General features: G+C 53.0%; 1 protein-coding gene across 10 annotated transcripts in view; it reads left to right on the top strand.

Moving 5' to 3' along the window:
- The window catches only part of CARS2 (cysteinyl-tRNA synthetase 2, mitochondrial), a 62155-nt gene extending 45653 nt beyond the window's left edge, over positions 1 to 16502 (top strand). For 8 of the 10 annotated variants that reach the window (XM_021929779.2, XM_031655657.1, XM_021929780.2 and 5 more), the window contains 5 exons: positions 7055 to 7121; positions 10843 to 10981; positions 11889 to 12012; positions 13462 to 13560; positions 15390 to 15807. In XM_021929779.2, coding sequence (XP_021785471.1) covers positions 7055 to 7121; positions 10843 to 10981; positions 11889 to 12012; positions 13462 to 13560; positions 15390 to 15698 — 738 coding nt within the window. In that variant the 3' untranslated portion in view covers positions 15699 to 15807. Of the gene's footprint in view, positions 1 to 7054; positions 7122 to 10842; positions 10982 to 11888; positions 12013 to 13461; positions 13561 to 13764; positions 13959 to 15389; positions 15808 to 16307 lie in introns of those variants that run through there. The other 2 variants (XR_002518544.2, XM_003914079.3) reach the window with 2 other exon arrangements.
- The last annotated feature ends 162 nt before the right edge of the window (positions 16503 to 16664 follow it).

Genomic DNA, 16664 nt, shown 5'->3' with positions numbered 1-16664 from the left:
CTTTCTAGGTTTCTAATCTAATCTACAGCAGTATCCACTTTTGTTTTCCCTGTAGTGTTGACTTTTTGAAGAGAGTGGGCCACTTGTCTTGTTGAACATCCCACATTTTGGATTTGTCTGTTTCGTTGTGGTGTCATTTAGCTTGTTCTTCTATCTCCTGTAGTTCCTTTCACTGGAAGTGAGGGTTAAAGGGTCAGTTTGACCCAGAGAGAAGCTTTTTGGCAGGAATACCTTGTAGTTGATGCTGTGAACTCACAGTGCATTCCCTGGGGGCTGCAAGGTCAGGTTGTCCTATGATTCATGATGGTGAATTTTACCATTTGTTAAGGAATGACTACCAGATCCCTGTACTGCAGAGTTTATTTTCTTCTTATGAATATTAAGCATCTGAGCAGTGGCATGCTGTGTGGTATTTTGTACCCTAATAAGCTTCCACCCTATGGTTTTAGAGGCTTCACTTTGATCATATATTTCATTGGTTATTGCAAAGTCATGGCTGTCTTATTGTTCCCTCTTTTACATTTATTAGTTGGCATTCCTCTTAAAGAAAAGGGTTTTGTCTTTCTTTTTGTAGTAGACAGAGTCAATGATTTATATTTATTCAGTGTATTGTCAATTCAGTCGTTATCTTTTTGGTGTTGAAATCATCCTGGATTTAGCCAGGGAAGGTTCTTCTGATTGGCTCTGGCCCCCCAGGGACAGGCCCCTTGGCCTCTCTTGTGCCCTCCTGCACCTGCCTGCCTTTTGCTTTCCTACCCAGACCTGCTGTTTCTCCAAGCAGCCTCCCTGCCTTTAACGGGAAATGGGATTTTGAAGGCAAGATTTGGGCACTGCGATGTTGATCGCTACCGGAGTGACACTGCATCTAGGCTTTGTCAGGGGTCAGAGCTAGGGGAGAGGAAGATAAACCTATACATACAAAATAGATTCATTATTTGGGTTACTTTTGATATATCCAAATAAAATTTAATATCACAGGGCTTTTTAGTTTTAGCTCTTTATTTTCCTCTCTTACAGTAAACATCTTATAAGAGCATATCAACTTTTTGTTTTATCTTAAAATACAAAATAAATTTAAAAACTTAATACCAATATTACTGTTAAAAGTAAAACTATTGAGTAAAACTTAAGGCTTCTTTTTATTTCTTTTTAAACTAATAGCTTTATTGAAATACAACACACATACTACATAAGTCACCCTTTTAAACTGTGCTGCTTAGTGGTTTGTAGGATATTCACAGTTGTGAAACCATCACTATGTAAGAACGTTTTTATCACCTCAAAAGAAATGCCACACCCATGGGCTGTCACTTTTCACTCCCACCTCCTCCTAGCCCCTGACAACTTTCTGTTTCTGTGATTTGCCTATTCTGGACTTAAATTTCTTTTTCTTGTAGACTGCATCCCACTAAAGCTCTGTGGTCTGAACATATACTCACAGTGTGTAATGATCTCCTTTTATTAACACAAGAGGTTCACTTGTTCTGTTTGTTTCTGGTGTGATGGTCTCTCTCTTCCCCTTTCCAATTTACTTTTTGTTTTGTCTTTTTTTGAGAGAGAGTGTTGCTCTGTCACCCAGGCTGTGGTGCATTAGTGTGATCTCAACTGACTGCAACCTCCGCCTCCCAGATTCAAGCGATTCTTATGCCTCAGCCTCCCAAGTAGCTGGGATTACAGGCCCATACCACCACACCCAGCTAATTTTTGTATTTGTAGTAGAGATGGGGTTTCACTATGTTGGCCAGGCTGGTCTTGAACTGCTGACCTCAGGTCCACCTGCCTCGGCCTCCCAAAGTGCTGGGATTACAGGTGTGAGCCACTGCATCCGGCCCCAATTTACTTTTCTTTGTCATATCTGTGAAACATTTGCAGGGTTCAGCATTAACACTAAAGAGAACATGGAGAAGGCCGGCCTGGAGCCTGCCTGCACCCATTCCCTCCCCAGCAGCTACAGTTGTGTTCTCTGTTTTGGATTCACCTTCCTGTGTTCCGTTGTACACGATAGGCCAATACGCATAAACCTTTCTCCTCTGTCTCATTCATGAGGCAGTGTCGTATGCGTGCCGCCTTTTCCCTAACAATTTAAGTGAGGTTTTAATTTGATTATAGACGTGATGGGTTTAATTGCAGAATGTTTGGAAACTGCAGACAAGACAGAGAAGCAAACGGTAGAAAAATTCAAAGGTACTAAGTAAGGAAAGCAGGCCTCCTGCCCAACCGCATTCACTGTTGCCCGGCTTCTCTCCTGAAGCAGCGGTTGGTTTTCTCGGAGCAGGTGTGTGTTCACACATCTCCCCATAGCTGTGCTTCTCATTTTCTCTTCACACACAGCGGTGTAATTTTGCGCTTGCTTGATTCACCTCTTGGCCTCCATCGGTTTTCTACCATGTGGAGTTGGTTCATTCTTTCGAATGGCTGAGTAGTGCAGTGTGTGGGTGCCGCTTAATTTAAAGAATCCCCTACTAATGGTCATTTAAATCCCACTGCATTTTCCACTAGGGTATGTGCATTTTAAATTTTCACAGACATTGCCATGTCTCCATTATTTTTAATCTAGCGGCCACTTAGTGGCTCGTGGCAGTGAGGCACCATGATTTTATTTCCCCGTTGTTGGACTTGTTTGTGAGACCTGTACTCTGCAGGTTACAGTGCTGTGATGAATATCCTTTAGCTAAATATCTGTGCACATCTAATGATTAGTGACTTGAGAAAAGTGCCTTGAGGTGTAGAAATCACACATCAGAAGATACAGGCACATTCAGAATGTTTTGGACACAGCCCCTGGTGATTTTATCGAGTGTCATTTACATTCCCACTGGCAGTAGATGAAAATAATCTGTTTCCCAGGTCTCTGCAGCATCAAATTAGAATTGTAATCAGGTTACCTTTTGTCATTTTTTTCTTTTTTTTTTTTTTTTTTGAGAGAGGGTTTCACTGTCACCCAGGCACCAGGTGCAGTCCCAGCTCACTGCAACCTGAAACTTGTGGGCTCCAGCAAACCTCTCACTTCAGCCTTCCGAGGAGCTGGGACCAGAAGCGTGCACTACCGCACCTGCTAATTTTGTATTTTTTGTAGAGACGAAGTCTCACTGTGTTGCCCAGACTGGTCTCAAACTCCTGGGTTCAGGCAATCCTCCTGCCTTAGCTTCACAAAGTGCTGGGATTACAGGGGTGACCCACGGCACTGGCCCATTTTTCTTGTTAATTTGTGAAGAACGACAACTGGATTTTAAATTTCCATGCCTTTGTCTATTTGCTGTGTTGATTTGTCTGTATATATTTACTGATGATTTTTCTTTTACATTTTTGGTAGCTCGCACCTACCCTCAGCCCATAGTTCCTTGGGGATGTTAAGGTATTGCCTATATCTGAAAAAGACACGCCACATTCCTGGTTTCTAGCGTAAGACCCTTTTCCTGCCGGTCCTCTTTGTCTTGGAGATAGACTTTAGAGTAGCCTGGGTGGAAACCCAGTGCTTTCTGCGTAATCGAGGCCACGGTCCACGTAGAAGGAGCTCAACCCTGGAGCTCAGATGATGGTTTAAAACCTGCTTTCTGGTTACTGTACCTCTCAAAGCAAGCTAAGGCCTAGCCCAGTAGACAGGCTCTGGCGCCTGCTTCTGCCCAGGGGCTCCAGGGGTGTGTGCAGCGCTGGCATCATACGAAGTCCCTCGGCAGCTGGCAGCTGGCATGTGCACCCAGCGGGCTCCCTGTGAGTGTGCATCCTGTTACCTCGTGAGCTCACTGGGGCTCACATGGCTTGTTACCGTCCCCACCCGAAGGCCGATCGGTCCTCTGGCCTGGGCTCTGGGAGTTTGCTTACCTCCTGGAGAGTTCCAGCGCGAGCTTACCCTGCCGTAGCCACATTTTGCCTCTCAGGTAGCCGTGGCAGGTTGCACGGTGGAACCAGAGTAGTGCAGAAACTTGCTGATATCAGCCAGCACAGAGCAGGAACACGCTAAAAAATTAATGTCCATGAGCACCCACAGTATTCAAGAGTTTTCACATCATTGTCAGAATACTGTGTAATGAAGAAGTTATACTATGTTTCCCCTTTCTGTATTATTAGGAAACAGTCCATAGAAACTCAATGCTCTAGAAAGATTAGATTCCAGATTTCTGTTAGAACTACTGTAGCTCGCTGCAGTAGCTCCCGCCCCCCCAAGAGCGGGGAAGATAAGCCTTTAATGTTGTTGGGGTTTCAAAGAACTATTAGATTTGTAAAGCACATTGAGGCTAATTCTGCATGTGCTTCCATTCTGAATGAGAGGAAAACCCCTTTGAAAGAGGGCCAGGTGAAATCCTCTTCGGAGTGAAGTAGAGAGCATTGAGCCTGCATGTGGAGTGGTGTTTCCACACCGAAACGTGGAGACCTAAATAGGGCGCAGCCTGAACCGAAACCAGCAGGACGTGGCTGTGTGTGTTAATTGGAACCACAACACCTTGGGTGAGGGAGGGTCTCCAGTGAGCCTGCGAGTTGCGAATTAGAGGACCCAGGAATAATACCGCTTTTTTCACAAGTTGGGAAGGAGCACCCAGGAGATGGACAGACGGAAATTGAATTCCAGTGTGATTACTGATGAATTACTGTTGGATTGGACAGGGGCTCTTCACACACACACACACACACACACACACACACCCCAACCCCCTCCCCACCCCGGGCCCCTGTGGCTGCCTGGTGAAGTCTGTGGACCCAGACTTACAATTTGCTTTAAATACATAAAATAAAATACATAGGATCCCAAAGGCCGTCGATGATACTGAAGTAGAGGAGCACGTGCTCTGCTTGACTCAGTGGTTAGCTCAGCGTGGGTGGGGTCTGATTGCTGCCGTCCTCTCGTGATTCGTGGAGTGTAGTGTCATCCCTGAGGGGTCACCTGTGATGGCTGTGGCCACCGCGCCAGGCACTGTGCTTCGTGATTCGTGGCGTGTGATGTCATCCCTGAGGGGTCACCTGTGACGGCCGTGGCCACCGCGCCAGGCTCTGTGCTTCGTGATTCGTGGCGTGTGATGTCATCCCTGCAGGGTCATCTGTGATGGCTGTGGCCACCACGCCAGGCACTGTGCTTCGTGATTCGTGGCGTGTGGTGTCATCCCTGAGGGGTCACCTGTGACGGCTGTGGCCACCGCGCCAGGCACTGTGCTTCGTGATTTGTGGCGTGTGATGTCATCCCTGAGGGGTCACCTGTGACGGCTGTGGCCACCGTGCCAGGCTCTGTGCTTCCCGATGTGTTTGCTGCCTGCACTGACTATCGAGGGAAAATGCCCATTTTAGTGCAAGGCCGGCAGAAATAAACACATAACTGTTTAACCATCCCAGTTCACAGATCTCCCCGCCCGCCCACCTTCTCTCTGTGGGCCCCTAGGAGGTCTGTGGACCCCAGGTTGAGCACCCCTGTGTTAGGGGATTGGCCCAGCAGCTTTCTCATTATGCCACCCCACATGAGAATGCCTCTCACTGCCTCAGGCACAGGCAGACAGGGGTTGGGCTGTGAGGTGGGGGCTGACCTCCTTCCTGGTGGAAAGCAGACCAGACCCGCTCAGTCCTCTGAAGGGAATGAGCCCCGGAGGCAGGTGGAGCAGTGTCCTCCTTCTTCCAGCTCAGCAGCCCAGGGAGTCTCCTCCTTCCTACTGGGTGGGTGGGCGAGGCCGCTGCAGCCTGCCGCAGGGACAGCCCCTTCGACCCCAAGACACTCTTCAGTTGCATTTGTTTTGCTCTCAGTACGGTTGGTGAGCAGCATGGCCTTAGGCCGGTCTTTTATGCCTTATAAAATACCATGTGTTGAGATACAGTATTTTGAGCTGGACTCCGCCGTCTCCAGCTCACTCTCCCCGGCAGCTCTGTGCTCCCACGACCACGCTGCGGAGGACGCGGGTGTCCGAGCTCTGGCGAGCGGGTGCAGACTGCAGGCTGGAGTCAGCCCCTGTGCTGTGGACTTGTGTTGCTGCCCATCAGCCTAGAGATGAGGGGATCAGGTTTACCCGAGGGAGACGGAAACGCAGTCCTCACTCCAGCAAGGCCGGCGACAGCTTCCTGCACAGAGGACAGGCATGGGGTGAGCCAGTTCTGTCTTCTGAGGTGGTGGCAGGAAAGGGGGCTTTGGTCAGAGCTGGCAGCATGTGCTGCTGATCCAGGCAGGGAGCCACTTGGGCTCCCGTTGGAGCACGTCCCTCGCCGGGGGATGCAGCCGGAGCTCAGCTTGCTTTCTTGGGGCCACGCTGGAAGCCCAAGCTGGGCAGAGCCCTCTTCCTTCTCTCCCCCGCCCTGAGTCTCATCTCATCTCTTGAAAGTAGCTGCCAGAGCTGAGCCCTGAGCGCCCCGCAGGAGGCTTTGCCGAATGCCGTGCTGCTTTTGCAGTGCCTCTAATGACCTCTCCTAAGCCTCCTCATGCAGAAAGCTCCACTTCTTTCTGGACAGATGTTTTCTAAATGATCTACAGGACCATACTGGTTGGGTTCTGAGTTTTACTTATGTTTAATCAGAGGCAGGGTGGTTTAGTCTTCAAGAGACAGACTTAGCACATGCTTTAAACTCAGTGTTTACGAGAACTGTGCCACCAAATAGGATGAGTGAGGCTGTCGCCCCTTGGCTGGACTGAGCCGGAGGTCAGCTGGGTCTGAGGTTAACCGCAAGCTTCTCCTGGGGGCCGCAGGCAGCCAGAGCTGGTGTGCCTCCCGCCGCCTACCTGGTCTCTTCCTGAGCACAGCATCCCTCCATGCTGTCTGTCCCACGTCCCTGTCATGTAGAAAGAGAGCCCAGGCTGAGCACAGGACACTCCTCCCGGAGCCTGCGCAGGTGGGGAATTTCAGGCAAACCGGCTTTCTTCTCTTGCTCTTTCCACAAATACTGAGATCGAACATGGAAAGTTCAGTGAGGAAGGAAATCACCAGGAAACAGGTGGTAATTGTGTTTGGAGGACTCATTTTCATCAAGATTCCTGATTTCTTGATAAGTAGAGATAACTCATGTAATTGTAGTAAATAACATATTCTCTGAACAGTGCAAAGCGTAAAAGCAAATCCTCGTGACTGCCTGTCTCTCGCTTTACCAGGACTTTCTGAAGACCTTTTCCCCTGACGTCTTCCGGTTCTTCTGCCTGCGGAGCAGCTACCGCTCAGGTGAGCCAGGCGCACGTGGAGTGGACTCCTCCCCAGCTCGGAGACAGTCATTCTGACAGGACTGAGAACAGCAAAGTGCAGGCCAGAGAATAGGCAGAACCTTGTGAGTGCAGCTGCTGGGGCCTGGAGGTTCAGGTTGAGAGTGACCCCAGAGGACGAGGGATCCCAGCGCTGGTCCAGGCTCAGCCCATAGTGGATGTGGGCTTCCTCGTCAAGCTCGAGTCCTCTCCACTCCTTCTCTGTGGGTCTGGACAAGTCGTGAACCCGCAGCACGTCGGCTTCCTGCTCTGTGAACTGGGAAATTGGAAGGGGCCAGCCTGGCACGGCCCCTGAACATGGGAGCCCTCAAATGTGACCCTGCCTGTCCCGCCCAGGGACAGCACTTCCCTGAACAGTGTGTAGCAGAGCCAGGTCTCCTGGATGGGTGATGACGGTTCCTCCCATGCTGCACGATTTTGTTGCTGCCCCAGGCTAGGCTTTTGTCCAGGAGTTGTCTAGCACTGGCCTGGCATGGTGGCTCACGTGTATGATCCCAGCACTTTGGGAGGCCAAGGCTGGCAGATGTTTTGAGTTCAGGAGTTTGAGACCCGCCTGGGCAACATAGCGAGATCTCGTCTCTACAAAAAATACAAAAGGCCTGGTGCGATGGCTCGTGCCTCTAATCTCAACACTTTGGGAGGCTGAGGCAGGTGGATCACTTGACGTCAGGAGTTCGAGACCAGTTTGGCCAACATGGTAAAACCCCATCTCTACTAAAAATACAAAAATTAGCCAGGCATGGCGATGTGTGCCTATAATTCCAGCTATTCAGGAGGGTGAGGCAAGAGAATTGCTTGAGCCTGGGAGGCAGAGCTGCAGTGAGCCATGATCATGCCACTGCACTCTAGTCTGGGTGGCTGAGCAAGACTCCATCTGAAAAAAATACAAAAAATTGGCTTGGTGGCAGGCATCTATAATCTCAGCTACTTGGGAGGCTGAGGCAGGAGAATCACTTGAACCCAGGAGGTGGAGGTTACAGTGAGCCGAGAAAGCACCACTGCACTCCAGCCTGGGTGACAGAGCAAGATCTTGTCTCAAAAAAAAAAAAAAAGTTGTTATCCAGAGCTGGATCCCTGGTGACGGGTGAGGGCTGGGGACAGTGGCACTGCCTGCCTGGCTTGACCACCTAACTGGCAGTAAGGTCCCAGTGTATGGCTAGTGCTGCAGGAGCAGGGCCGGTGTCCTCTGGAGATGGTGACAGTTCCTTGCTGGTGAGCGAGGGTTGCTGCCCTTCTGGCCTCTGGTGTCCCCTCTGCTCTGTTGACACTGGCGTGTCCCTGGGCCACTGCTGTTGCCACGCCACCTCGCTCTCTTGCTTCTTGTCCTCCTACATAGCACTCTTGCTCTCAATTGATGATTTCACCTTTTTAATGAAGACGATGGGGGTGGGGACATGCAGCCAAAACAGTGGATTCTCATTCCCCCACGGGGTGAGTCAGATAGATTTTATCTTTATGTCACACACAAAGCTTTGGTGGGTTTGGGTGAGCCCCTGGGCTGGTCCCATCCGTCTCCCTCCCCTGTGCTGTGCCTGCAGAATCTCACCTGGGCCACGGCCTGGCACAGGCTCCCCAGCCTGCGGCTCTTGTCAGCTTGAGTGGGGCACACAGACACCTGCACGTTTAACCACCGAAAGGCTACCTTGGGCCATGTCTTTATCCTGGCTTCGACACCATGTTGGCTTTCTACTGCAAGTTCCGGTTTCTGAGATGTGGTCTGAACCTGTCCCCTGGGTGGAACTGCAGTGCATCAGCCTAGGGGACCTGTGCTCACAGGCGCGCGAGCCTGAGACGGAAGTGTCACCAGCCTCGTGCTCACCTGGCCTTGTGCAGCATTTGTGTGTGGTGTGCACTTATACACAGTGAACACAGACCAGCCATGCCGTGAGAGGAAGAGTCGGGAGGCGAATGGGCTGGAGAAACCGTTTCTGCCTGGCTCCGTGTTGCTGGAAACGGGCAGAGGCGGTGGGGATGAATCCCGTGTGCAAGTGCAGAGCTTTCTCCCCGGCTCGTGCTTATTCCCCTTGTGGCTGGGGGCTGTGGTCCTTTCAAAGCTGTTCCCCGTGGATCCCTTCCCAGGGGCTCTTTGCCCTCAGAGGCCCCTGCCCCCCTTCTTCTTGTAGATTGTGGCAGGATTAGGGGCAGCGCCTTGCATGACTGTCCTAATCGTGTGCAGTTCCTTTTGAGCTTTGAATATGAAGTTTGGTCTGAAAAGCAGCTTTCTCAAGCCTGGGCAGCTCTTTCTGGAACACATTCCCAGTGGGAATTTCGGGTGGGATTCAGGGGGCACCGATCTGCCGGTGAGGGATTTCTAGGAACACAAGGTTAGCGGGACGTGGATCCCCACGGTGGGCACGACGCCCCCTCGAGGTCAGAGGTGGCCATGAGGCGCTGGGCCGTCGCTTGCTGTCTGGGCTTCCCGCCGCGAGTGGTGTGGGAGTTCAGGATCCTCCCACACATGCTTTCTTCACCTTTGGGAAGACGGAGGGTGACAGTGGTGGCATTCCCGTGCCGTCTGTGCTGTGCTGACACTTTGGAGAGGCGTCTCCCGTCTGTAGAGCAGTCCTTGTTGGAGGAGTGCCGCTGTCCTTGACTTTGAGGCAGAGGGCGTCTCCGTGCTGGACATCTGTCTGCCCCTGCCCCTCTGATGCCCCATCGTGCTGTGTCATTAATGGTAATCTTATTCTAACAGCCTCCCATGCGTTTTAAATGTTGTCAGATCGCTTTGTGGGTTTCTGGCTTTTTCTCTTCTGTCAAGCTATTCAAAGCAAAAACTGAAAGTGAATTTGGAAAAAAAGGAAAAATGTTAAGTGAGATATTAGACAACCCTGGGGGAGATTTTCACTGTGTTGCTTCCCGCTTGAAGCCGTGTCTGACTTTGGAATTCTCGTTTTGAAATCAGGACTTGTAGGCATGTTAGGATGTAATTTTCGGCATATGTGTCCAGATAGGCTCTTTTTATTCCTGTGGTTTTCAAAGAGCTTTTTGCAGCAGCGCTCCTCAAAAGCACGGACTGTGGCCTCAGACAGTCTGGGAAGCAGAGTAGGCACAGAAACGAGAAGAAGGTTTTAGAAATGTGTGGCTGGCTCTGCTGATACGCAAGGATGTGTGATCACTGTGAAGCGATTCATTCCTGTTGTATCTCACTCATCAGAATGCAGTAGACTAGAAACCACCAGAAATGAACACATGTAAACAGAAACACTGGCCCCTCATCCAGGTGGCCTAAGCAACACCCACAGACTCTAAAGCTGGGTCTGGGGACTGCTCCTCCCTCCCGCTATGGGCCGTCCCATCACACACGGGCACTTTCCGGGGGGCGCCTTCCCTAGAGGTGCCTCTGACCCCAGGGTGGGGCTCCCTCCATCCAGAGCCAGCTGTTGATCCGCACCTCCATCCATCCGTCAGTGGAAATGCGCCTCTCAGCTGGAAGCCCTGGGAGCATTTCTCCACCGCCACCTTGTTCTCCTAGGGCAGGTGACACTGAGCTGGGACAGACCCTGTGGTCTGTGTCCAGTGGGCCTAGGGACTCGCGGTCACTGGAGGGCAGTGAGGGCCGCATGTCCCGCTCTCCGTGTGGTCCCTGGGTGGCAGTGCCCTCAGAGAACACTGTGATTCTGCTAGACGAGGGCAGGGGCACAGCATGGTGGGCACCGCCTCAGGGACCATCTCTTCCTCCTCAGCCATCGACTACAGCGACAGCGCCATGCTCCAAGCCCAGCAGCAGCTCCTGGCGCTGGGCTCTTTCCTGGAGGACGCACGTGCCTACATGAAGGGGCAGCTGGCCTGCGGCTCTGTCAGAGAAGTGATGCTGTGGGAGAGGTAAGAGACCCGCCCAGCACGCGGCGTGGCGCTCCTCCTGCGGCCTGCTAGGCGCTGCTGGTGGGCTCCTGAAGGGGAAGAGCGGCCCCCAGGAGACAGGGCGCTGGACAGGTTTAGGGTCAGGGACTTTGCAGAGGCCCCAGGAGACTGGTTGCTGGGCAGGAGGTACAGGGTCAGGGGCTCCCGAGATGTCCCAGGGAGACAGGGTACTGGGCAGGAAGTGTGCCTGGGGCCCTTGGGCTCTGAGCCCCCTGCTCAGAGTGGCTTTGGGCTTGGATTCCCTGTGCGAGGAGCAGAGCTGCTCATCCCTCCCGGTCCTGACCGTGAGGAGCCAAAAGCTGTAAAACACACAGGCCTGGGCCCACAGCATCGCCTCCACTCCCCACCCACGGGTGTCCTGGGCAGTGCTGCACATTCATCCCGGTGTGCAGAGTCTTCCAGATGGTCTTGGTGACAGCCCACCCCTGCCGCTTCGGCAGGGCAGGCTGCCAGTGGCCACGGGAGGCTGAGATCCAGGAGCCCTGGGCCGGGCCTCCCCAACCTCTCTTTGTGAGTGGTCAGCTGTGCTGTCTATCCCCCACTGAGTCTTCCCTGCCACTCCCCTCAATGTCTATTGGTTTTTAAAACCGTCATGGAAATGCCCACGTGTGTCTTGTGTGTTAAAATACAAGTGTCACCGGTGACCTCTGCTCTGGGACTTTTTCCTGGGGTAACACGACAGTTTGCAGTTGATGTTACGTAATTAAGTTTCTGCTACTCAGGAACTCACAAGTCTGGGCATAGGACCTAGACAGAGTCCCCAGATTAAGAGCCCCCAGCGTGTCTGCCTGGGGAAGGACTGGCACGGGGGCCTCCTGGGGAGGGTGGGGCTCCCTCTGCCGCGACTGTTCCTCTCCTCTTCCCTCAGGCTCGCCAGCACCAAGAGGGCCGTGAAGGAGGCCCTGGCAGATGACTTTGACACACCCAGGGTAGTTGATGCCATCCTGGGCCTTGCGCGCCACGGGAACGGAGAGCTCAGGGCGACCTCGAAGGTAGCTCAACGAGCAGGTGGCCTCGCGGTCCCCCTGCCAGGGGCATGGGTCGGGTCCTCTGGTAGGTTTTTCTCATGTCGGCTGGGCGGGCTCTCTGCTGATTTCGCCTCCCGCAGCTTCTGTGGAGGAACTCGTGGAACCCGAGTCTGCCGCTGACACAGGATGGCACCCAGCTCGGGGCTTGACCCTCCCAGGCCTCAGGGCCACCTGGAGAACAAGCTCTCGGGAGCCCCTGAAGCTAAGAAATTATGTGTGCGTGATCCTCAGGGGACACATTTCATGTCCCCACTGCATCCATGGCACTTTCCCAGAGAGCTTTTGTGGGGAACTTTTAAAGGAAAGACCCATTTACCCCAATGCACTGTTATGCAGTCTGCACCCCAGTGTGACGACCACACCAAGCACCCCGGGGTCTCAGCCTGGACCTGAGAGTCACTGAAAGCGTTTGGGGGGGTGGGACAAAGACCGTGGAGGCGGCGGCAGGCTTTGGTTCCTGCACTTCTCAGGGTTTCCCCTGCCAGGCTCTGGGAGGCGCAGCGTCAGGAGCCCTGTGACCTTTCATGACCTGGGAAGCCGAGGCCATTCGTGCCTCTCCCATCTCTGGAAACACCTGTGAGTTCTGGCCACGTCCTCTGCTAGCTGAGCATCTCTGTGGAGGTCTCCATCCCTGGCTGCGTGCAGTGTTGGGTTTCAGAGCATCAGCAGGTGGGGCAGGGTGCCATGTGCCTGTGCCAGGTGCCTTTGGTCCAAATACTGCAGACGTGTAGGGCTCACCTCTGAGGGGAGCGGGCATTTGAGTCACAGCTGGGTGCAGGAACAGGCTGCCCCACACTGAAGGCAGCCAGGCCAGGCTGGGGCAGGTCCCGGCCAGGCTGCTCCTGCACGGCAGCTCCTCCCCCTCAGCCGTCCGCCCGCACGCTGCCGGCACTACCAGGCTGGCCCAGGTCTAGGGCAACAGGGGCCTCTTGTGGCAAGGGGTGGGGACAAGTAAAGAGGCTGGCGCCTGCGCTTTTCCTTCCCAACCTTTGCAATTTTGGGGCACCTGCGAACTAAGGCTAGTGGGGGTCTCTGTGCTTGGTGACTGACGTGAGGCACATGCCAGGATTTCCTTGTTTTCTGAGAAACCCAGCCCAGTGCCCACTCAGCCTCCACCTACCATGCGCCGCCTGCTATACTCCACGGTCATGCTTTACCTGCAAAGCCTGGTGGGCTAGTCACCACCCACATGACTGGTAGGTAAACTGAGGCACAAGAGATTCCTCATGCACCTATAGTTGTATGGTCTGCAGTGAGGTAGCCGATGCCAGAGCTGTGTCCTCCCTCCATAGAAGCCAGGAGAAAGGCCAGACTGGTGACCTGCTGAAGCCTTTGTCTTTTGATATTGAATTCCATTTGCCCACTGCCATCAAGACTGCTTTTAAGGAGATTCTGCTGCATGATCTCTTACAGGAACCTGGAGTGCCGAGAAGTCCTGCTGTGTTTGGTGCCATCATCTCTTACTTTGAACAGTTTTTTGAAACTGTTGGAATTTCTCTGGGCAATCAACAGGTAGGTTGTATTATTTTAAATGCTTAATTCTGGAATTTTCTCCATTTTTGTCCTAAAAGGGTAAAGGGACAATAACCTTTACCCTTTTAACTTGGAATAGATCATTATGATGCCACACTAATTTATTTACCTGTTTAAAAACATGTTATTTTCCTGGAAAAATAAACACACTCAGAGCCAATCCTTATAAACTCTCGTGCGCAGAACCAGAGATGAGTCCATCTCAGCAACGGGGTCGCCAGCTCTGCACACACGCTTATGTTGAAAGACTCTCAGAATGTGCAGAAGTCACAGGCACACCGGTCACATTTCTTCCTGACCCATTTGAGGGCAAGTTGGCGGCCTGAGCCCCCTTGCCTGTCGCATGCTTCCTATGGACAGGACAGGCCCCCCGACAGGTACGAGTTGCACCTGCACCTTCCCAGCGAGGCTCACCCTGGCTGCGCAGTGAAGGTGGACATTGCCAGGCTTCTCCACACTCCTCCTCTTCCCTTGTAACTGGAGCATTTTTGCAGAGAGACTTGGATCCTATGAAAATACCCCCTTCCTTACCAGGCTCACTTGGAACTTGATTATTGCATCAGTACGGATTTGAGGTTTCCTGCCTTATTCTTAAAGTCCCCCCCCAATCGCCTTTTATGACTATATGGCTGAGGAGGCCCCTTGGAACTGGTGCTGTATCCCTGAACGTCCCTGTCATTCTCTGGACGCCCTTGGAGAATGCTCAGCACAAGGCGCTGTGGCTCTGTTGGGGTGTGGCTTGGCGGCTGCTGCCTGGACGGAGGCTGCCACTCTAGACCAGCTGCCCAGCACCCCAGGGTCCCGCTGCTTGGGACTGGGGCCCGAGCAGGTGTGCTGGAGGCCTGGCTCCGGGCTGGACACGTCTCGCTGGCTCTCAACAGAGAACGATAGTGTCTTTTCCAAGTTTGGCTCATTTATATACCTGTTGATCACCTGGTAGACTGAGTTTCTCTTTCTGGCAGTCCAGCGTCTGTTGCCAATCACATACGAGTCTACTGGTGTGAGACGACCAAGTCTTTGCAATGTACATGTTCATTTTTAGGGTGGCTTTCCAGAGTCTGTATTGAGTAAGAAAAGTGGGATCTGGCCAAGCTCTGCCTAGTCCTTGTCAAAGATACCTCATTCACCTTCCTCCGGCCACAAGGGCTAACGTCTGGGCCCACTCTGGGCTCATATTTTTGTAATAACAAAAATCGTCTTTTATCATGGAAGCACTAACTGAGGGGTGCATGCACTTAAGTAGTTTGACACCAAAGTATAAGGTGGTCTGTCCGTTTCTTATTTTACACACATGAATTTAACAAACAGGTACAGCTGCCCCTTCCATACTGCCCCAGGATCCCTTCTCAGTGGGAGGACAGCACACAGGCCTTCCGCCCCAATCCCGTCCTCAGCACCTGAGGCTGTGACTCTCAGATCATTTGCCGAAACACATCTGCAAGCGCTCAGCCGCTGCCCCCAGCCTCATCCTCAGGTTGCTCCTGATACCTCGGCCACACTTGTGTGGGGTCTGGAACCCAGGGAGCGCTTGTGTTCAGGGCAGGGTGGTGTGCAGCCCCCAGCCCATCCTTCTAACTCCCAAGTGAGCATCAGTCAGCCTTGCTTGGATGACAGATACTCAGAGTTGAGAGTGGAGACTTGCCCAGAGCCCAGCACTTGCGGGCTGTACCCAGCCCTGCCAGTCCCAGAAAGAGGCCCAGCTGTAGGCAATCAGGGAAGCCCAGGGCTGGGTGGGTCTCAGCCCAGAGTCCAACCACCTGGGGTGTCCACAGTCTCCAGGGGATGTAACCGTGCCCTGCCGGCTTCAGTGTGTTTCAGGAGACGGCAGCGAGGCCACCTTGCGTGGTGTGGTGGAGGAGCTGGTGCGGTTCCGGCAGAAGGTCCGGCAGTTTGCGCTGGCCAAGGCCGAGGCCACGGGGGAGGCCCGACGGCAGCAGCTCCTAGAGAGGCAGCCCCTGCTGGAGGCATGCGACACCCTGCGCCAGGACCTGACTGCCCATGGCATCAGCATCAAGGTGAGTGCCGCACCCAGGTCAGGGACATCACCCCAGGAGCTAGGTAGATCAACAGGTGTCACACAGACATGGAGCCATCAGAGGCCCAGACATCCCCTGTGACCATGCTTGTTTTTCTTTTTTTTGAGACAGAGTTTTACTCTTGTCACCCAGGCTGGAGTGCAATGGCACGAACTCGGCTCACTGCAACCTCTGCCTCCCAGGTTCAAGCGATTGTCTTGCCTCAGCCTCCCGAGTAGCTGGGATTACAGGCATGCGCTACCATGCCCGGCTAATTTTTTTTAGAGATGGGGTTTTCTCCATGTTGGTCAGGCTGTTCTCAAACTCCTGACCTCAGGTGATCCTCCTGCCTCAGCCTCCCAAAGTGCTGGGATGACAGGTGTGAGCCACCGTACCTGGCCCATGCTTCTTTCTGAGAAACCCATCCCTGTGATAAATGAGGTGGGAGGGCCGTGACGGAGGGGCCAAGTTGGCTGGAGGGGACGCTGAGCACGGGCACGTGGGTCCTGCTCAGCCCCCGCCACCTCCTACAGGTGCTGCACGGCTCCTGGCCTTCTGCTGGAGGCAGTGGGGCCCTTTCTAAGCGCCCGGCCAGCTTTTTAGGACAGGCCGGTGAGGGAACAGGCATCCTGAACCTGGTCACGCTCGTCAGCCCCCTGTGCCACGTGACGTGGTGTCTGCTCAGAGTTGGACCTCACTTTTCTTCTCCAGGACAGAAACAGTACAACGTCCACGTGGGAACTGCTGGATCAAAGGACAAAAGACCAAAAACCAGTGGGCTGAGGATGCAGCACAGCCATGAACCTGCTCACGACAAGATGCACCTGTGCTTTATGTTAAAGGCTTTATGTTAAAGCTTCCTGTCGGGGCTGCTAGATCAGCATTAAAGTAAGGCAACCAACAGTGTCCCACTGGCATCTGTTAGTAATTAAGCCTAAACATTCACTGCGTTCTGTGGCTACAGACTTTCGACTGAGTGAAGTGGTGTCAAACGTTCAGTAGCATCCAGCAGCACATGTGCCTGTGCGTTGAGACCCACTGGCCCTGTGCCCAGGGAACAGACAACAC

This window comes from Papio anubis, chromosome 15, assembly GCF_008728515.1.
Source record: "Papio anubis isolate 15944 chromosome 15, Panubis1.0, whole genome shotgun sequence".
Classification (NCBI taxonomy): domain Eukaryota; kingdom Metazoa; phylum Chordata; class Mammalia; order Primates; family Cercopithecidae; genus Papio; species Papio anubis.
Note: the sequence above shows the minus strand (reverse complement) of the source record. Positions and strands in the feature narration are given on the sequence as shown.